The sequence below is a fragment of the Chiloscyllium plagiosum genome, chromosome 37 (assembly GCF_004010195.1).
Source record: "Chiloscyllium plagiosum isolate BGI_BamShark_2017 chromosome 37, ASM401019v2, whole genome shotgun sequence".
NCBI classification, from domain to species: domain Eukaryota; kingdom Metazoa; phylum Chordata; class Chondrichthyes; order Orectolobiformes; family Hemiscylliidae; genus Chiloscyllium; species Chiloscyllium plagiosum.
Window position 1 is genome coordinate 17,067,035 of NC_057746.1, and position 19,509 is coordinate 17,086,543.

Here is a 19,509-nt window from a genome sequence, read left to right on the forward strand (position 1 = left end):
CAACCCAAAGGACTAGCCACACTACCATACATCAAGAGCATTTCAGAACTGACAGCCAGACTACTGCGACCACTAGGACTCATAACAGCGCACAAACCAACAGCTCGGACAACAACTCACCAGAACGAAGGACCCAATACCCAGCATGAGCAAAACCAATGTCGTGTATAAAATCCCACGTAAAGGTCTGCACAAAACACTATATAGGACAAACAGGAAAACCGCTAACGATCCGCATCCATGAACACCAACTAGCCACGAAACGAGACGACCAGCTATCCTTAGTAGCCACACACGCAGATGACTAGCAACATGAATTCGACTGGGACAACACTACTATTATAGGACAAGCCAAACAGAACAGCCAGGGAATTTCTAGAGGCATGGCACTCATCCACAGATTCGGTCAATAAGCACATCGACCTGGACCCAATATACCGACCACTGCAGCGGACAGCTGGAACTGACAACTGGAAACGGAAGATTCAAACCACTACAAATGCCGGAGGAAAGATCACAGGAGGCTCCCAAGCACTGAGGATGTCACCTAGACAGGGGACGAAACATCTGCAACACATTCCCAGCTCGGCGAACAGAACCACAACATACTCTAACCTTTTTAAAGTTTAAAGGCAAGTGCCAGGTGTTGTGTTCCAGATACAATTTGGTCAATCTACCAGTCTGAAGTGCAACATACACCTTTATTCTGACACTAGTTAAAATACAACAAAAATAAGAAATTGGAACAACTCTTCTGTATTGGGAAATTTTAAGTGATTTTTATTTTAAACTACTAAACAGTAACTCTTCTGATATAGTAACATTCTTAAAGCACACCTTTGGCAAAGGAAAATAGATTCTCTTGTGCAATTCTCCGATCGGGAGTTGGGTGGGGGGGGGGGGGGGTTACGTTGGGAATAGTAGAGGGGAGAGATATACCCCAGCTTTCAAACTGACAAACCAAAATGGAGAAAAACTTGGTTCTGTGGAAACTTGACCCCACCCATTCAGGCGGCTTCTATTCAACCCTTTTAATTTAAAAACAAGGCCTCAACCTGTTTACTTTATTGCCTCTGAGTAGACTAATCAGCATCTTTGACTCCACCTTTCTTTTTTCCCTGGAAAAAATACCTCTTAATACCATAGTATCATCTTACTGTACCCACACCCACCACTTCCTCTGGAAGTTCATTCCACCACATGAGTTACTCTGGTTGTGAATGTTTGTTTTCTTTCTGAACACCCCACAGTCTCTCTTTGTTAACCAGCAAAGTTTTAAATAAATCCTCTAACAAGTGTCCCAAAATTGACTAGCATTCTCCCCAAAGCAAGGAAGCTAGGTAAATGTTTGACTTGTTGTCCATTCCAGTTGAACTGGACAATGCTTCACCCCAGTATAGGAACCATTGCATGTCAGAAAGTAGCAGGGCTAGACCATTCAGTTCTTGGCCATCCAACACACAATGGCTGATCTGACTGCAGCTTCAAATCCACATTTGTACCAACTGCAGATGGGTTTTCACCTGCTGTGTTTAACAAACAATTTGTTTACCTCTGTCTGGCAAATAAAGGTCCAGCACATCTACTACTATCTTTTTTTTTGAAGAGAATTCTGAAGAGCCATGGCAGTCCTGAAAGGAAATTGTAATTTTAACAACATTTCCATGAATGCCAATTTCTTTTCTCCTCTTTGGTAATGCCCTGATTTGATGGAAAGTAGTGGGGGCAATACATCTACCCTGTCGATTCTCCTCCAGATCCTGTATGTTTTAATCAATCTATCTCTCCACTAACTTGAACAGATACAAGCTCAGCCTGTCCAACATAACACAACCCCTTCCTTATTTCCCGGTATTAGTCAAGTAAATCTTCTCTAACGTCCTCCAACGTAATTGCATCCTTCCTGTCAAGATGACCAATACATGTGTAGTTGTATGTGATATCACCAATGCCCTATATAACTGATGTATAGCATCATCTTTTTATGTATTCCATTTCCCCTTCAAATTATAGCATTAAATAGTTTCCAAATTAGCTGCTTGTAACTTAGCAATGCATAGACTAGGACACTTGTCTCTCGACAATGCAGAGCTCTTGCCATTGCTTTGTCACCTTTTCTCTAATGGAGTTTTTACATTTGCCACCTTTTATGCCTTACTTGCTAAACCTACTTGTATATCTTTCACAACTTCCAGTGTCCCCTTTGCAGCTTTTCTCATATCTTCCTATCATAAGCAAATTTGGCAACCAAACCTTCTGCCAAGTAACTTTGTTAATTATAAACCATTGTGGTCCCAACACTGGTTTGACTTGTTAGTGGCACACCATTTGGTATGTTCTGTCAACCTTTTTTTTTTTAGAAACAAATGTATTATTCACACTCCATGCTTCCTGTTGGCTAGCCAATCTTCCATGCTAAAACGCTACCTCCAGCTCCCTTTTCACCCCACATGCCATAGATTATTGCAGAAGATAAAGCTTAAGTATATTAACCAGTTCCCCTTTATCAACAGCATCCTGTAAGCATTCCAATATATTTTGTGGAATGTATATAACTGACAATGACTGGGTCTGATTACCTTGACCTAGTGTAAGTGCCCTGATATAATTTCTTTATACTGTCTAACATTTTTAATATTTAGTTTAACATCTAGTGATTAATTGGCTTCTCATTTCCTGCTTTGTCACCCCCTCCTCTCTTTAAAAATCAGACACACTTTCTAAATTTCTTTCTAAACAACTATTTGTGAATAGAGGGTGGTTTGGCAAATTAAAACCAATGCATCAACCACCTAGCCTTTTCCACCTCCATTCACATTTCATTATTCACTACCCAGAGACCTCCAGTAATCCAAACTTTCTGATTGCAACTGTTACTAGAGAAAGCTGCACAGTTCTCCAAATGGACATTTTAATCATTGTCATTCTTCCTTCTCTCATAATATGATGATGGTCCTTTGTAAACAGTAATCCAGTTCCCTCTTTGAATGTGTTTGTTTAACTGGGGTGGCATGATAGCTCAGTAGTTAGCATTGCTCCCTCATAGCACAAGGGTCCTGTGTTTGATTCCACCCTTGGGTGGGTGACTGTGTGGAGTTTGCACCTTCCCCCTGGGTCTATGTGGATTTCCTCTCTCTGCTCCTTTTTGTGGGTTTCCTCCCACAGTCCAAAGATGTGCAGTCTAGGCAGGTTAGCCATAGGAAATTCAGGGTTATTGGTGGTGGGTGGGGGGGTTGACTCTCAATGTTTGAAGGGTTGGTACAGATCCAGTGGGGTAAATGGCCTCTTTGCAACTGTAGATTCAAGGATTCTATGAGCCTGCCTCTAAAATACTTTAAGGACACTGTATTCCAGATCCCCAACACCTTGCAGAGAGAATTTTCTTCTCATTATAATTTTTGCCCCACTTTTTAAATTGCTTTTATGTCTGTATCCCCTTGTTCTCTACCATGACTTGGAATACTTTCTCTCTTTGCTCTATCCTGACCACTTGTGACTTTGAATACTTGAAATATATTGCCTTTTTGTCTTCTAAGGCAGTTCCAACCTCTCCCCATCTGTCTCTGTAAATGAAATTCCTCCTCATGGGCAACTTCTTGGAAACCTCATGTTCTTCCATCCTTGCTAAAGCACAGCTCCCAGAACTCTTCAAAATACCCCAGCTGAGGTCAAGGTCCTGTCTAAATGTTCAAATAACCTTTGCTCTTCTGCACTGTTTATTAATGAAAGCCCAAGATATAGTATACGCCAACAGTTCTCAACCTGCTTGGAATGCGATGATTAAAAATGACTTTCACCCTGCTGCCTCAGCACTTGCAACCTCTTGTGAATTTACTCTTTATTTTATTCGGTCTCCATGTTCTTGCTTTAAAAACCTATATGCCTTTTCACTTCTCCACTTTGAATTTTAATTTGCCAATTTCATCAACTTGTCTATGCACTTTTGAGGGTAGTATAGAACTTCACAATTTACAATGCTCCTGAGTTTTCTTTAATCCCCAAACTTTCAAATTTGTGCTCTGTACCTCAAGGTCTGGTTCATTAATGTATGTCAGGAACTGAGGAACTCCACACTGAGCCCTTAGTATCTTTTGCTGTAAGTATTCCTGCAACTTATAAAAAGTTCATTAGCCATCCATTCTGTTTCTGATCTTGGACAATTTTTCTGTCCATGTTGTCATTGCTTCTTTCTTTCCACAATCTTTTAAATTTGTTCACAAGTCTCTATCACTCTTCATTTAAATGTCTTCTGGAAGTCCATATGCACCATGGCAGCGCATTGATTTATCAACATTGTTTTCTCTTACAAAAACTTTCATAAATTATTTAAACTTTCTTAATCTTTCAAATCCACAGTTGCTCACATTCATTAACTCATGCCTTTTTTATATTAGATTAGATTACTTAGTGTGGAAACAGGCCCTTCGGCCCAACAAGTCCACACTGCCCCGTCGAAGCGCAACCCAATCTTTCAAATCCACAGTTGCTCACATTCATTAACTCATGCCTTTTAATTTTTATATTAGATTAGATTACTTAGTGTGGAAACAGGCCCTTCGGCCCAACAAGTCCACACTGCCCCGTCGAAGCGCAACCCATCCATACCTAACACTACGGGCAATTTAGCATGGCCAATTCACCTGACCTGCACATCTTTGGACTGTGGGAAGAAACCGGAGCACCCGGAGGAAACCCACGCAGACACTGGGAGAACGTGCAAACTCCACACAGTCAGTCACCTGAGGCGGGAAGTGAACCCGGGTCTCTAGCGCTGTGAGGCAGCAGTGCTAACCACCGTGCCACCATGCCGCCCACAATTTTGTCCTGTATTATTTTCAACAATAGAAATTTGACTTGTCTGTGGTTTCTTGGTTCATTCTTGTACCTGTTCTTGAGCAAGGGCAAAGTATGTGCAATCCTCCAGCCCTACAGTACTGTCCAAAGCCTAACAAAACTAAATTTACTACTCTCTGCAATCTCCATTCTCTCTTCCCTGTGACCTTGGATGCATTCCATCTGGTCTTGGTATTGTTTGCAAACTGTCCAGACACCTTTTTCCATTTTAAATAGCCATAACTATGAACTTTGTCCTTTTTGACAATGGCCAAGATCTTTAGTCACAGCAGATGAAAAGTTTCATTTTAATACTTCAACTGTGCTTTCCTTCCACATGTACATCTTTTTGGTCCTTAATTAGCCTTGAGCGTCCTTTTGCCAGTCTTGACTTTATTTGTGTACGAAAGATTTGGTGGCTTTTTTTAATTTGCCAGTATCCTCTCTCACTCATGTTGCTTCACCACATCTATATGCAGCTGGTTCTCCCTATTTTCTACCTGGCCTCATTCAAAACCACACTTTTTTTTCAAAAAAATTCTTCATTTCTACTCCTTTTATCAATAGAATTCTAAACTTGTTTTCCCTTATCTGAAAGAATATATGCTTGCCACGTTTCTTCATTTTGCCTGAGTGTGCATAGTGTGCAAGTTGTTTGCATATTTACTGCAACATTGCAAATTGGAACCTTTAAAGTAACTCGCCCTAACCACACTCTGTAGTAAAAGATGTTTTACTTTCAATGCAATTTTGCTCTTTGAAGAAATCCAGAGCCAAAGTTCAGAGGGAAGACAGCCTGTACAGTATCCCAAAGCAAGAGTTTATTTTCCCCTTTGCAAGCAAGAGGCCAGGTCTGTGTGGTTCTCTTTAAATAAGAGCATTTTCTTGATGCAAGCTGATTTCACTTTTGAAGACTGTGGGTGGGAAACAATTGCAGTCTGGCTTGCCTGCTACTGTACACAGGTTCAGTAAAATAGTTTTTTCTTTTCTTAGCTTATTTGGGTGAGAAATATAGGCTGTAGCTTCAGAATGGAGAGTCTGGTAATGACAGTATTTCAACTTGTACATTGACTTTTCTGAGCAAGAAATATCTTCAGGAACCTTACACTGTCTTTTCCATAGATTCTTATGGGAGCATGTGCTTCACTTAAAATGGAGACTCTTTCCCAGCAACACTACCACTAATTTAAGTGAGGATTTCCTGTCCTTACTTTCCCTCGATCCATTGATAGCCCTGTTGCAGTTGGCGCTCTCGATTCTTTTGTTTTTACTGTGTAGATTTTTGACTGGATGACACATTAGTGATGACAAGAATGCACAGTGGTGTCTTGTGGTAGTGTCCCTATTGGAATCGAGAGGTCTGGGTTCAAGTCTCACTCCAGCCATTGCTGAACTGATTTGATTAGGAATATCTATAATACAGTGATCACTGTGCCACCACAGCATTTCTCCCACTGATGCATAATCCACTTGGCTCATCTCATTTGCATTTTTTTGTTGTGCAGTTCCCCACAGCCTGACCCTGGATCCTCAAACTGCAAACCCTTGGCTCCTGCTGGCAGACGACCTGACCAGTGTGACTGTCATTGAAACCAAGCAGATTCTCCCTGATGGCCCGGCCAGGTTTGACGTGTGCGTGTCTGTCCTGGCCACACAGGGTTTCACAACGGGTATGCACTACTGGGAGGTGGAGGTGAGCGGCAAGTCCAAATGGGACCTGGGTGTGGCCAGAGAATCCATTAACAGGAAGGGGGACATCGCTTTGAAGCCAGAGAATGGATACCTGGCAATTTCCCTGAGCAACGGAGGGCAGTACTGTGCTCTGACCTCCCCCACTATCACTCCCCTACCCCTGAGTGGTACACCCAGTCGGATTGGCATTTACCTGGACTACGAGGGAGGCCAAGTGTCCTTTTACAATGCCACTGACTTTGCTCATCTCTACACCTTCACTGAGGCCTTTACTGAGAAAATGTTCCCTTACTTTTGCCCCTGTCTGAATGATGTTGGGGATAATGGTGCCCCCCTCTCTGTGGTTTCCTCTCAGTAAATTATTTTTCAAGTTCTGTTTAATACTGGCACCTCCCTAGGTTGGCGTCAAATTGGGGAAAACACTTGAGTGCGCCTGGGGTGACAAAGTGGGAGCAATAAACTAAACTATTCTAATTACTTTCCTAACCTTTATTGACAATGCAGCCGGAGTGCATTGAATGAACTCTGCTGTGCATACAATCTGTAACGCCTGACTGTTTCTAGCCTACCTGTATCCAACAAATTCAATATCTTACTGAACTGCAAGCTTAATAAACTTTACTCAAAAAGCAAAATTGGTTATTTTTTTTGCCTCCGACTCGGTCCTTCTGATCAACTACAACATCCCAGTTAATCTACGTTCTGCAGATACCGCTATAACTAGGAATAATGTACAAACAGAAGGAACACGTCTCACCTTAGGAAATGGTATTTGCCACATTTCAATTAGCTCTGACTATACTGGCATGCAATTTTATACAAAAATTAAATGAACTAGGGTTGCAGTTTGGGGGGAGGGGAAAAAAAATCAGTTTTTATTATTTCAAATTTCAAACTGCTAATTTGGAGCCTACAGTGTGGGAACAGAAGATAAGAATCGAAGTCAAATCTGAACAGTGGTGATGAAATCTCTCCAGCTTTCAATGTCAATTTGTGATAGGTTAGTGACTTTAAGGGCACATATGCTAACTTTCTGTTAATCAATCCTTTCAAGGAAAATGCAAAAGTTGTGAATGTGGAGTTAGCCCCTAAACAAACATGATAAAATTGATTGGGCATTTTGACTCTAAGGTTGTCTACCTCTCCATTCCTAAAGTGCACTTTCTCCAGCAATGGGAAGCAAAAACTGAAATTAATGGAGAAAGTCAGCAGATCTGGCATCATTTGTGCAGAGAAAGCAGAATTCATTTTGAGTTCAGTGAACCTTCTTCAGCAATATGCCCAATGAGTGCCATGTTACTCTGGTCATTCCCTCCTATGACCACCTTCTCCATAATGAACTCTCTCCACTCCCTTCAAAAGAAAGAAATTGACCATTAGTTATGTGCTTAAATTAGATTTGAAAGGAGGAATTATCTTAGTGACCTGAGTAGTCATAATTTAGACCAGAGCTCTTGATTTTTTTTAAAAAATAAATTGTTGGAAAGGCCAAATATTCCTTTGTGTTTAATAAGATGGGAATGGTTAATATTAACAAAACTTATGTTAACACTGAACAAGAATTTGAAGAATGACTGAAGAGGGCTTGGCATTGATTCAATGTGGGAATTTATCCCATGGTAGAGGGAGGCCGAGCTCAATTTTTCCATTGGGATTAAATTTCCAAGGCTAGCTCACAGCCCTTCAATTGGAGTCACCATTTTCACGCTGCTGCAGAAAAATGATCAAAGTAAAAATCTGACGCAAAAGATGAGTCACAATTTATTACTGTTTGTATCCATGAAAACATAGATGTGTGTGTTGGCGCAATTTGGTGTCGTGCTAATTTCTGAAATTATAAAGGAGGGACAGAGCTGCCCCACCAATATGCCCTCATCACCTCCATGACCACTTGGTGTAGCGTTGCTGCCAGAGTTATGAGGAACAACCTTGACCCACTATGCCGCAGCACTATAGCCATTGCCAAAACCACCACCAGGAGGAATGAACAAGACCCATTGCTGATGAAGTCCTCAATAAAATAGCAGTTGCTGGGTGTGAGCAATGGATATTGAATCCCACCACATTGCTGGTGTCATGGTCGGCCCTGGCAACTGTCTTCCTTCGCAGCAGCCAACGAAAAGGTGAACTTTGACACAAAACAAAGGAAGAAACACCACAAAAGAGGGGAAAAAAAATAATGTGGCTGGCCATTGGAGCAGGAGCATATCAGCACAGCCTCTGCCACCATTTTGAAGATATAGAAATGTGTTTCAGTTGCAGGATTTGATTAATTTTGACGTGTTTTCAAGGGAAGCATTGTTCTTCACAAGGTTGAATCACTTTGAGAGACAGTCAATTTGAAATGGAGTTGAGCTGGGATGTCGAGGAAAGGTCCTCAATGCAGCACTTTTCTTCATTGAGCTCGCTTATAAATGAAAGTAAAGAGATATTTGAGCGCACATAGCAGCTCCTGTCTGAACTTTGGGTCACTGTATAAATGGTCATGTTAGTGCAGCAGCTGAAGCATAATTCCTGTCTTTTCATAAATTTCATAAGGGCTAAACAGAGATGAGAAAGAAAAAGTATTTGTAATTCGATAATGGAGGAAATATGCGACTGTTGTTATCCAGAGAAGGATAAAGCTGCCAGATATTGCAAAGAGTAAAATAATGGACCTTCTGTGATTCTTCATCTCCGGTCTTTATCATTTTCACTATTGCTACTCTGGACCCGGAGATTCCTCTGGGCCTGGTTGGCCACTAAAATATACCTGACCATGAGGATGTTCAAAAACAAAATTAAGATGAATGGAAGAGTCAGTGTTAACACCTGTTCAATCCAAGAAAATGCTATGGCTGCAGATTGAAACTAATCGCTGGTGATACGAAGCAACCCCATGGCCTGTTATTCACGAGACCATAAAGAATGTACAAGAAGGCCCAAGGAATGTTCTTTAACAGAAGAACAAAGTCAATGTGAAGATCACCACAGCAGCTGTTTTCACTTACAATAATTGGATTTCAGCTTCTGACAGCAAATGGCGACAAAACGATCCAAGGTAAAAACAACCGTGAGCCAGACAGAAATATCGATGGCAGTCTGAGACAGGAACAGAATAAACCTACACACCGGCGTGTACAGTAACAGAGTCCCACCAATAAATTGTAGCAATCTGATGCATTGTCACATTGAAGGAAATCACCACGAAGTCTGCTTTTGCCATAGCCACCAAGTAATGAGTGATGCATTTAGAGAGACCACATTTCCCACAACTCAAAATCACAATTGCCACCAGGTTCCCTGTGACAAATAGCAAAGAAAATACTAGAAGAACTTGCTGTGGTGACCAATAACCTGTCAACTGGCATGGTATTGGTATCATATTTTCTCTGCTGTTCTCTGCTGGAGGTGCTAGCCATTTGGGTGGAATGAATTTGTCTTGATTCAGTGGGGCAGTGCACATATCAAGCCTCTATTCCTGAAGTCTTTGTTCATGTTACAACTTTGATATGTTCACAACATTCCTCGTTCTTTCGATGCAGAAAGCACAGACTATTTTTTAATGATAATTATTTATGAGAAAGAAATAGAACATTACTACAAGTAAATAGTTCTAAACATTGGCATTTAATACCACCAACTAAAACACTAAACACATCATAATTTTCCTCTTACACACACAGTTCAAGGGGAAATAGTGGTTTCTAGCTGTATGGATTACTGGGAAAGCATTTTAGTTGTTTCTGTAGAAGGGATTCTGGGTCGATCCTGATGATTCTTCTTGATGCCCACAGTTTTTACAAGTTGAAGAATGATATTTGGACATCTGAACCTCTTTTCGTTTGAGCCATGAGGTTAAACTTCTCTCACCAACACCAATCTGGTAGGAAAGGAAAAATGGCAAAGCACTGAACCTAAATCGCAGCAGGAGAGAGCCTAAAACAACAACAGATGGTGTAAGACAAGTTAGTATTTGGTTTATAAGAGCCATATTAAAAGGAAGGAGAAGAAAACAAGCACAATGAGCAAAATGAATAAAGGAAGAGGGACAGCATCAATGGAGATGAAAGTGAGTTGTAGAGGGAAGGTGAGATGCCTCATATAAAACAGTGTATTAGGAGAAGGAATCAAGATAAGAGATGTCAGAAGAATAGATAAAACCAATAGTAAAATAGTGTAAGTGTGGAAAATAATACAAGAGTCAATGGGAGTAAGAGAGTAGACTATAACATGTATAGAATGGGATCAAAAGCAATGATGTTACTGAGATTAAATCAGAATAGAAGCGGGGCAATGACTAATAATAAGGGAATTTGATTTTGTTGACAACATAAAGGATTCTTTGGAGAGGTGGCAACACCAATCAAAACAGGTTGTCAGAGAGAAGTCAAATGTTCTGAAAGTGGAAACAAATTCAGTAGTGGAGATGCCTAAATGAGAGCAGTGCTTGTCGACTTCGAGATCAAAACAATACCTCAACTTGGAATAGATTTCGCAAGAAGATAGTACTTACTAGGCACTCCAACTGCAGCAAGGACAGGATAGTATATGAACAATATCGAAGACATTTCTATCCAAAACATTTTCCATGTACTGTGAAATTCTGTTCTGGTAGAGGCAACTGATATAACTATGATAATAAAGAGAACTTATTGAGGTATTTTTATAGTGAAGTGAGTCTCTAATGTTGTGTCCTGAAGTGAACTTGATCCTGCTCGGACAAAGCTTTCATTACAGCTGGAATTTCCCTGTGGCAGTCATTATGCAAGGACACATTTTCTTCTTCACCTTTGGGAACAAGAGCAAGCTGTCTAAAAAATGTGATATATTCTGATTTAAGTCAAGGAAATCATGAAGATTATTGCTAAAGTTAACAAGCAATTGTGATCATTTATTTTAATATTGGGAAACTTTTCTTCCATGTTCTTTATCTCTATTGCATTTCACTTGTCTCCCACAAGTCCAGTCCAACTCTTTCTTTGCAAAAAATGATAGCTTTTAGTGGATCCTGTCTCTGTTCTGTATGGCCTTACATGTCTCTTCCACTCTGTTATATCCCTCACATGGCATGAAAGAGCTAATGCTGGACATTCACATGTCATGGAGCAGGCCAGACCCCCTCAAAACATTTCAAGAAAGTAGCCCAGACCCTAACTTTGCCGGTTGTTTTAAGCAGGTGTAACACGGGTATCCCAGGATTGATGTAGCTGGTCAAACCACTTAGTTTTCATCGATTACTGAATGAAACAAAAACAAAAGAGTACAGAGCACCAAATGACTTAACCTATCCGAAAACCCAACAGATCATCCCAACTGAATGTTCCACATACTTGCAACAACCCCCATAAACACCTCTTGACATAAAAGGTAAAATGTAACACAGGGTCTTACAGGAGAGAGGTCAGAGAGAGGGTTATCATGGACCTGTGTCTCTTGGGTCCAGGAGCTTCACAACAGTACTGCTTGCCAACCAAGCCAAACCAGAGAAAACTGAGCTGGGAGAAATGGCCCACTCTCCTTTCATTGCACAATTGTTTTTATTTCAAATATTTGAAAGCCTTTTTTCTGAGGCAGTGTACGTTAGCCATACTCAAATTGGTTTTAAAACCCGTTAAACTTAAACTTTTCAGAGTCTGTTTCTTTTATGACCTCACAGAAAAAACAGCCAATGTCAACATAACTTTGTTAAAGGATAGCATCGCCACACCTCCTCCCCTTAAAAAATGAACCATCAATATCCAAAGATTTAAAACCCATACTTTTGAACTGTTAGTACTCTATAAGAAGCATATACATTACGTTGACGATAATCATGCAAGCATGCACTACTATATTTTGTTTCAGCCTGTTTTACTCCTGCCACTGAACACCTCAGTTTCTCACTCGGGTCTCGACAATGCACCAGCAAACATGTTTTTTCATTCTGCCATTTGCACAATTTTCAAATTGAATGGCTGTAACAACATGGTCCATCTAAACAGTGTGTTATGGACTAGGCCAGGCCACTCAAACTACTCATAAGCAGGCTTCCCTGGACTTAACTTTGCAATTTGTTTCAGTAAGTGTACAGTGAAAAATTACCCGGAGTAAGATAACCAGGTTGACTACTAGATTTTAAAATGGACAAAAATGTTTATTCACGAGATTACACAATGAAACACAACAAACAGAATAAAAAACCCTACAGAACTCAACCTATCCAGCTACACTTAATTGTGCTGTTCTGAATACACACAAAGTTCCAATAAGCAAACTCCCTTTACAAACCAGTACAAATGGAACAAATGCTTCCAGGTTGAAGTTGAAGTTGAAGGACTGAAAAGAGAGAGAGTTTCCACACAGCTCCCTATTGAATTTCCAAGTTCAAACTCAACTAAAACTGCTCAGCCCAGCTAAAGAGCTGACCACTTCCCTTTCATTGAACAGGTCACTTCTAAAACATGACCATTTTGGCCTGAAGTCTCATCTGTTTACATATAAACAAAAGGCCTCTCAAAATCCTTTTCATCTCTGTACCAAACCAATTTATTGCCCCTCTGAGAAAAATCAAGGGCAGAGTCTCCTTGAGCCAAGGAATAGCTTTTAGAAAAAGAAAGGGACTAGCTTTGTGACAAGTTTTAGATTAGATGAGATTACTTACAGTGTGGAAACAGACCCTTTGGCCCAACAAGTACACACCAACCCTCCGAAGAGCAACCCACCCAGACCCATTCCTCTACATTTACCCCTTCACCTAACACTATGGGCAATTTAGCATGGTCAATTCACCTAACCTGCACATCTTTGGACTGTGGGAGGAAACCAGAGCACCTGGAGGAAATCCATGCAGACGCGGGGAGAATGTGCAAACTCCACACAGACAGCTGCCTGATGCAGGAATTGAACTGGGTCTCTTGCGCTGTGAGGTAGCAGTGCTAACCACTGTGCCACCCATATCTTTGTCTTTAAATTTCTCCAAAAACTTCAATGGATTGTGATCAGTGTGTGATTGTCTCAGGTGCGTGACTGGTAACATGAACATTGACAAGTTGTAACACCAACACCAAGCTCAAAGTCTCTTTTTTAACTGTCAAATATTTCTGCTGATGAATGTTCAATTTTCTGGAGAAATACCCAATAGGTCTTTCTATCTTCTTGTCGTCTTCCTGCAAGAGCACAGCACCAACACCCACATCACTCACATCGATAGATACCTTGAATGGCTTTGTGTAACTAGGTGTACTTAATATTGGGACAGTGGTTAACACAGCTTTTAGGCCGTCAAATGCCTTCTGACCGTCCACTGTCCACTGAAACGTTTTGCCTTTCTTCAGCAATTCAGTAAGCATAGCAGACATGCTGCTTAACGTTCGTACAAAAACAATCCACCCAATCCCAGGAACTGTAGTACTTTGCCTTTTGTTGATGGCATGGGAAACTCCACAATAACCTTCCTTTTTGCATTCTGTGGGTCCATTTGTCCATATCCAATTTCATGGCCCAGGAAGGTGACTTGCGCTTTGACAAATTCACTTTTAGCCAGGTTTATCACCAAGTTTGCCTCCCGAAATCAATCGAACAAGTCTGATAAGTGTTACAAATATTCTTTCCCTGTGTGACTAAAAATCACCAGGTCATCTAAAGGTACACATACAACACAGTTGGGTAATCTAGTAATGACCATATTTGTTAATCTCTGAAATGTAGCTGGTGCATTTTTCATACCAAATGGCACAAATTTAAATTGGTGCAGTCCATTCGGCATTACAAGAGCCAAAATTGCCTTTTCTTTTTCTGACAGGGTACCAGCCAGTAAAGTCTGAGAAAGTCCAACTTAGAAATGTAAGTTGCTTGTCCCATTTTCCTAACTAGTCTTCCAAATGTGGAATCAGATATGCATCAGTCTTTGTAATTGCATTGACTTTGTGATAGCCCACACATAACTGTTGGGTACTATCTTATTTTGCTACCATTCCAATGGGTGAGCTCCAGTCACTGGAACTCACTTCGATTATGTCTCCTTGGAGCATACATTCAATCTTCATTTGAACTTGTGCCAACTTTAGAGGACTATATCATTAAGGACGTTGCTTAATTGGAACAGCATCTCCTGTATCTACATTATGTATAATTGGGTTATTACTTCCCAGGTTTATTTGGCCTATCTCCCCCTGTGATAGTAATATCTCTTTCAGGTCATTTCGATTTTCCTGTGGGAGGTAACTCAATAATTTATCCCAATTTTTGACAACTTCCTTATTGTCCAATTTAATTTGAGGAATATCCAATTCAGAATCCTCTGAACTTGATTCTTCCCTCTGTGTTGTAACCAATGACACACTAGCCTTTGGATTTCCTTCCATGTCAAAATACATTTTCACATGACACACTCTATGAGATTTCTTTCTGTCTGGTGTCCGTATCAAATAGTTCACCTCTCTCAATTTTCTTTCGACTTGATAAGGTCCATTAAACCTTGCTTTTAAATGTTCACCTATTGCTGGAAGTAACACTAACTCCTTATCTCCAATGGCAAAATTGCGAGTTTTTGATTTCATGTCTGCTTCCTGTTTCATTGTATGCTGTGACATTTTTAAATGCTGTCTAGTCAACTCCCTCACTCTATTTAATCATTCCAAAAATTTGACGCATAGTCCAAATATGTGATCGCTGGATTTTGACTTACCAATTTCTGCTTAATCAATTTTAGCAGTCCTCTCACTTCATGCCCAAAAACTAATTTAATTGGACTGAATTTGGTTGATTCATTTGCTGCATCTCTGATTGCAAAACAAAAGGAATTTCCTTAACGCAATCATCTGGATAGATATGACTGTAAGTCCTCAACATGGTTTTTAGTGTCTGATACCATCTTTCTAGCACCTCCTGTGACTCTGAATGGTACGCAGTAGATTTTAATTGTTTTATTCCTAAGCCGTCCATAACTACCTTGACCAACTTTGGTGTAAAATTTGACTCTTGATCTTATTGTATCTCTGTAGGTAGTCTGTATCTAGTGAAAACCTTGCGTAACTCCTCTAAAATCCTTCTAGCTGTGATATTGCATAATGGAATGGCTTCTGGAAATCTAGTCGACATGTACATTATTGTTAACAAATATTGATTCCTACATTTTGTTTGGGTAGGGGTCCTACACAGCCAGTTAAGACTCTTGTAAATGTTGTGAAGTTGAAGGCATGTACTGTACCATTAAGAGAGAGCAGAGGCTATTTTGGCAGTGAGAGATTGCAGGCAACTGTCATGTGACTGAGTAGCAGTCTCAGAATGTACTGGAAAATGGAAAATATGTAACATTTGGCTGTAAAGTAGGTACCTCAGTTGTTTTGACTACCATTTGAATTTAACCAATCAGTTTAAGTTATGCCCCAGGATACAAAAACTCAATCACATTTCAATTTCATTGTTTTGACAACATTGAACCAATGAGACCGTCTGATGTTTAGGGTATAAATAAGCTGGAATTTTGAGAGTTAGCCAGAGAGAGAGTGCCAACTACCGTTGAGAATCTTCTCAAAAAACATTCTCTGTCAAAGATATCTTTTTCACATGGAACATCTTTGCAGCAGAACGAAGATGACCCAGGAAGATTACAAACAGAGGAAGACAATCCCTGGAGACAACAGCCACTGTCTCGTTTTGAAAATTAAGTTGCTGTAATTTTAATAGGGGCTATTATTGGATTGTTATATTATTATAGAGTGGGAGATAGAAGACAAACCTTTAAGAGAAAGGAAGCATAGAGTTGTAAACAGTTGCTGTTTAACATTCACTTTTAGAATTAAAAAATAAAATTTATATATTTTTTTAAATAGTGGTAATTGCTGGTCACCCCTACTTTAACAGATTACAAGGTGAAGTGAGTTTTTATGTGTGTTTGGTTTAATTAGCAGAAGGATTAGTCACCGTGTCGTACTAGCTTGGCAGCTCAGGTCGGTGATTTGGACAGGTTTGAACAGATTTGGGGTAAATGATCCCAGCAGATTTAAATACTTGCTGATTAGTGTCCTAGATCTTTAAATAAGATGTAAGTGAGACAGTTTATTTAATTTCGGTTACTTGTGGTTGGGTAAATTAAAAGTGAGAGAAATGGCTCTTAAAATTGCAAAAGAGGTTCTGGGTTTTGATGATTCCAACGTTGCCAAGAATGTTTAGACTGAAAGAAAAAGACCCTACTTTTAGATTTTGCAAATAGGTTAGAATTGGTTTTAACCATCGACAAAAGTGAAGCTCAAATTGTCAGGGAGTTATTCAAGCACATAGGTCTGTCAGAGAAACAGACAAGTGCAGTAGAGTTAGAAAAAACTTCAATTACAATTGAGGAGAATGGAGTTAGAAAATAAACAAAGGGAGAAAGAAAGGGAAAGAGAGGGAGACAAGAGAGAGAGAAAGAAAGAGAGGAGAAACAGAGAGAGAGGATAAATAGAGAGAATGTTCTTAGTGAAGTAAAGAGAGAGAGCAGAAAGGGAGAGAGCAAAGGAAAGAAAAGAAAGAGAAGAGGAGAGAGAATTTGAACTTCAGAAGTTGTGACTTTGTCAGGAAAGTCAAATTAATAGGTTGGAGATGAGCAGAGAAGGTAGTGATGTTTATAGAACATAGAACATTACAGCACAGTACAGGCCCTTCGGCCCTCGATGTTGCGCCGACCTGTCATACCAATCTTAAGCCTATCTAACCTACACTATTCCATGTACGTCCATATGCTTGTCCAGTGATGACTTAAATGTACTTAAAGTTGGCGAATCTACCACTGTTGCAGGCAAAGCGTTCCATACCCTTACTACTTTCTGAGTAAAGAAACTACCTCTGACATCTGTCCCATATCTATCACCCCTCAATTTAAAGCTTTGCCCCCTCATCCCTGCCGGCTCCAAACTTGGAAAGAGGCTCTCCCTGTCTACCCTATCTAACCCTCTGATTATCTTATATTAAGTCACCTCTCAACCTTCTCTCTAACGAAAACAGCCTCAAGTCCCTCAGCCTTTCCTCGTAAGACCTTCCCTCCATACCAGGCAACATACTGGTAAATCCCCTCTGCACCCTTTCCAAAGCTTCCACATCCTTCTTTTAATGCGGTGACCAGAACTGTACACAATATTCCAAGTGCAGCCGCACCAGAGTTTTGTACAACTGCAGCATAACCTCATGGTTCCGGAACCCGATCCCTCTATTAATAAAAGCTAAAACACTGTATGCCTTATATAAAAATGTTGAAGTCTTCTTTATTTCATTTGAACAATTGTCTAGGCAGACAAGTGCTCGATGGACAATGGGTAATGCTAGTTCAGACAAAACTGGTAGGCAGAACTAGTGAGATATTTGCAGTGCTGCCAGATGAGGGGTAAAGCGATTATGAAGAGGTCAAGCAGGTTATTTTGAGTGCTTATGAATTGATACCGGGGCATATAGACAGAAGTTCAGAAACATTTAGAAAGAACCAGATCAGACTTGTGTTGAGTTCAAAAGAATTAAGCATAGTAAGTTTGATAAATGGGTGCGGGATGCATGAATATACATTGTCGAGAGTGTGGTGCTGTAAAATCAGAGCAGATCAGGCAGCATCCGAGAAGCAGGTGAATCGACGTTTTGGGCATAAGCCCTTCATCATGAATATACATTGGTACATAAGGCAAAGTCTAACTTCCAGCAAGAATTTTATCCTGTGAGAGATAGAAATAAGAGAAAGGGAGATCCTACATTACAAAACCAAGAGTAGAGAACACTGGTAATTGCTTAACACAAGGTAGAAAAGATGCCCAAGAGGATGGAAAAGAGGAAAATGGCCTGTTCTGACCTGTCATAGAGAAAGTACGACTTCACAGGAAGCAAGGAGATAATTGGTGTGTGTTCATTCCATGCTGTTATGATAGGCTTTGTAGCTTATATCAGGTGGTGTGAAATTCAGTTGGGAAATTTAGATTAACATATTCACCATCTCAATTATAACATGATATGGAATAGATTTTGCTGGGCAGGTGATGTGTTGCAGTTGTAGTATTTTGCAGCTGAGGCATGCAAATATATTCCAAGATGAAAATCTACAGAAAAATCTGAGGAAGGATCATTGGTCCCGAATCATTAACTCTGATTTCTCTCCACAGATGCTACCAGCCCTGCTGATCATTTCCAGCAATTTCTGTTTTTGGTTTTGATGCCCAGGACCTGCAGTTCTTTCGGTTCTTTTCCGCAAGAGTGTTGGCTGCTTGACTATTTTCTGCTCAGATTTCATGGGCTGGAGTCTCAGCTACAGGCACTGTGACACATCAAGGAACGGAGAGAGTTATCTGAACGCTGTTTCATGATTCGGCTCCACCACATAGATGAACTATAACAAAAGTGGCCATGAGAAAGAGAATATGATGGTGAGTGAGACAGGTATTGGAATCTAATGTTTAGCATTGGAGGAGATTCAGTTAGTATCCTTGTGAAATCTGAGTGAAGTTATTGAACCCTATGTGGAAGCAGGCACACATTGCAGAGGAAGATGAAAAACTGATGCACCATGTTACTGGCAAGTGGCTGGATAAAAGAGAAGAAAGGAACTAGATTAGATTTCCTACAGTGTGGAAACAGATCCTTCGGCCCAACAAGTCCACACTGACCCTCCGAAGAGTAACTCACCCAGACTCGTGGCAAGAACAGGAAGGCAGATTACTACCTAAATGGAATTAATTTAGGTAAAGGGGCAGTACAAAGAGATCTGGGTGTTTTTGTACACCAGTCAGTGAAGGTAAGTATGCAGGTACAGCAGGTAGTGAAGAAGGCTAATAGCATGCTGGTCTTCATAACAAGAGGGATTGAGTATAGAAGCAAAGAGGTTCTTCTGCAGCTGTACAGGGCCCTGGTGAGACCACATCTGGAGTATTGTACAGTTCTGGTCTCCGAATTTGAGGAAAGACATTCTGGATATTGAGGGAGTGCAGCGTAGGTTCACAAGGTCAATTCCTGGAATGGCGGGACTACCTTACGCTGAAAGACTGGAGCAACTGGGCTTGTATACCCTTG

General features: G+C 40.4%; 1 protein-coding gene across 1 annotated transcript in view; it reads left to right on the forward strand.

Moving 5' to 3' along the window:
- LOC122541164 (zinc-binding protein A33-like) overlaps window positions 1–7,160 on the forward strand; it is a 22,866-nt gene extending 15,706 nt beyond the window's left edge. The window contains exon 6 of the mRNA XM_043677780.1: window positions 6,339–7,160. Within this exon, the coding sequence (XP_043533715.1) occupies window positions 6,339–6,883 (545 nt within the window). The 3' untranslated portion in view covers window positions 6,884–7,160. The remainder of the gene's footprint in view (window positions 1–6,338) is intronic.
- The last annotated feature ends 12,349 nt before the right edge of the window (window positions 7,161–19,509 follow it).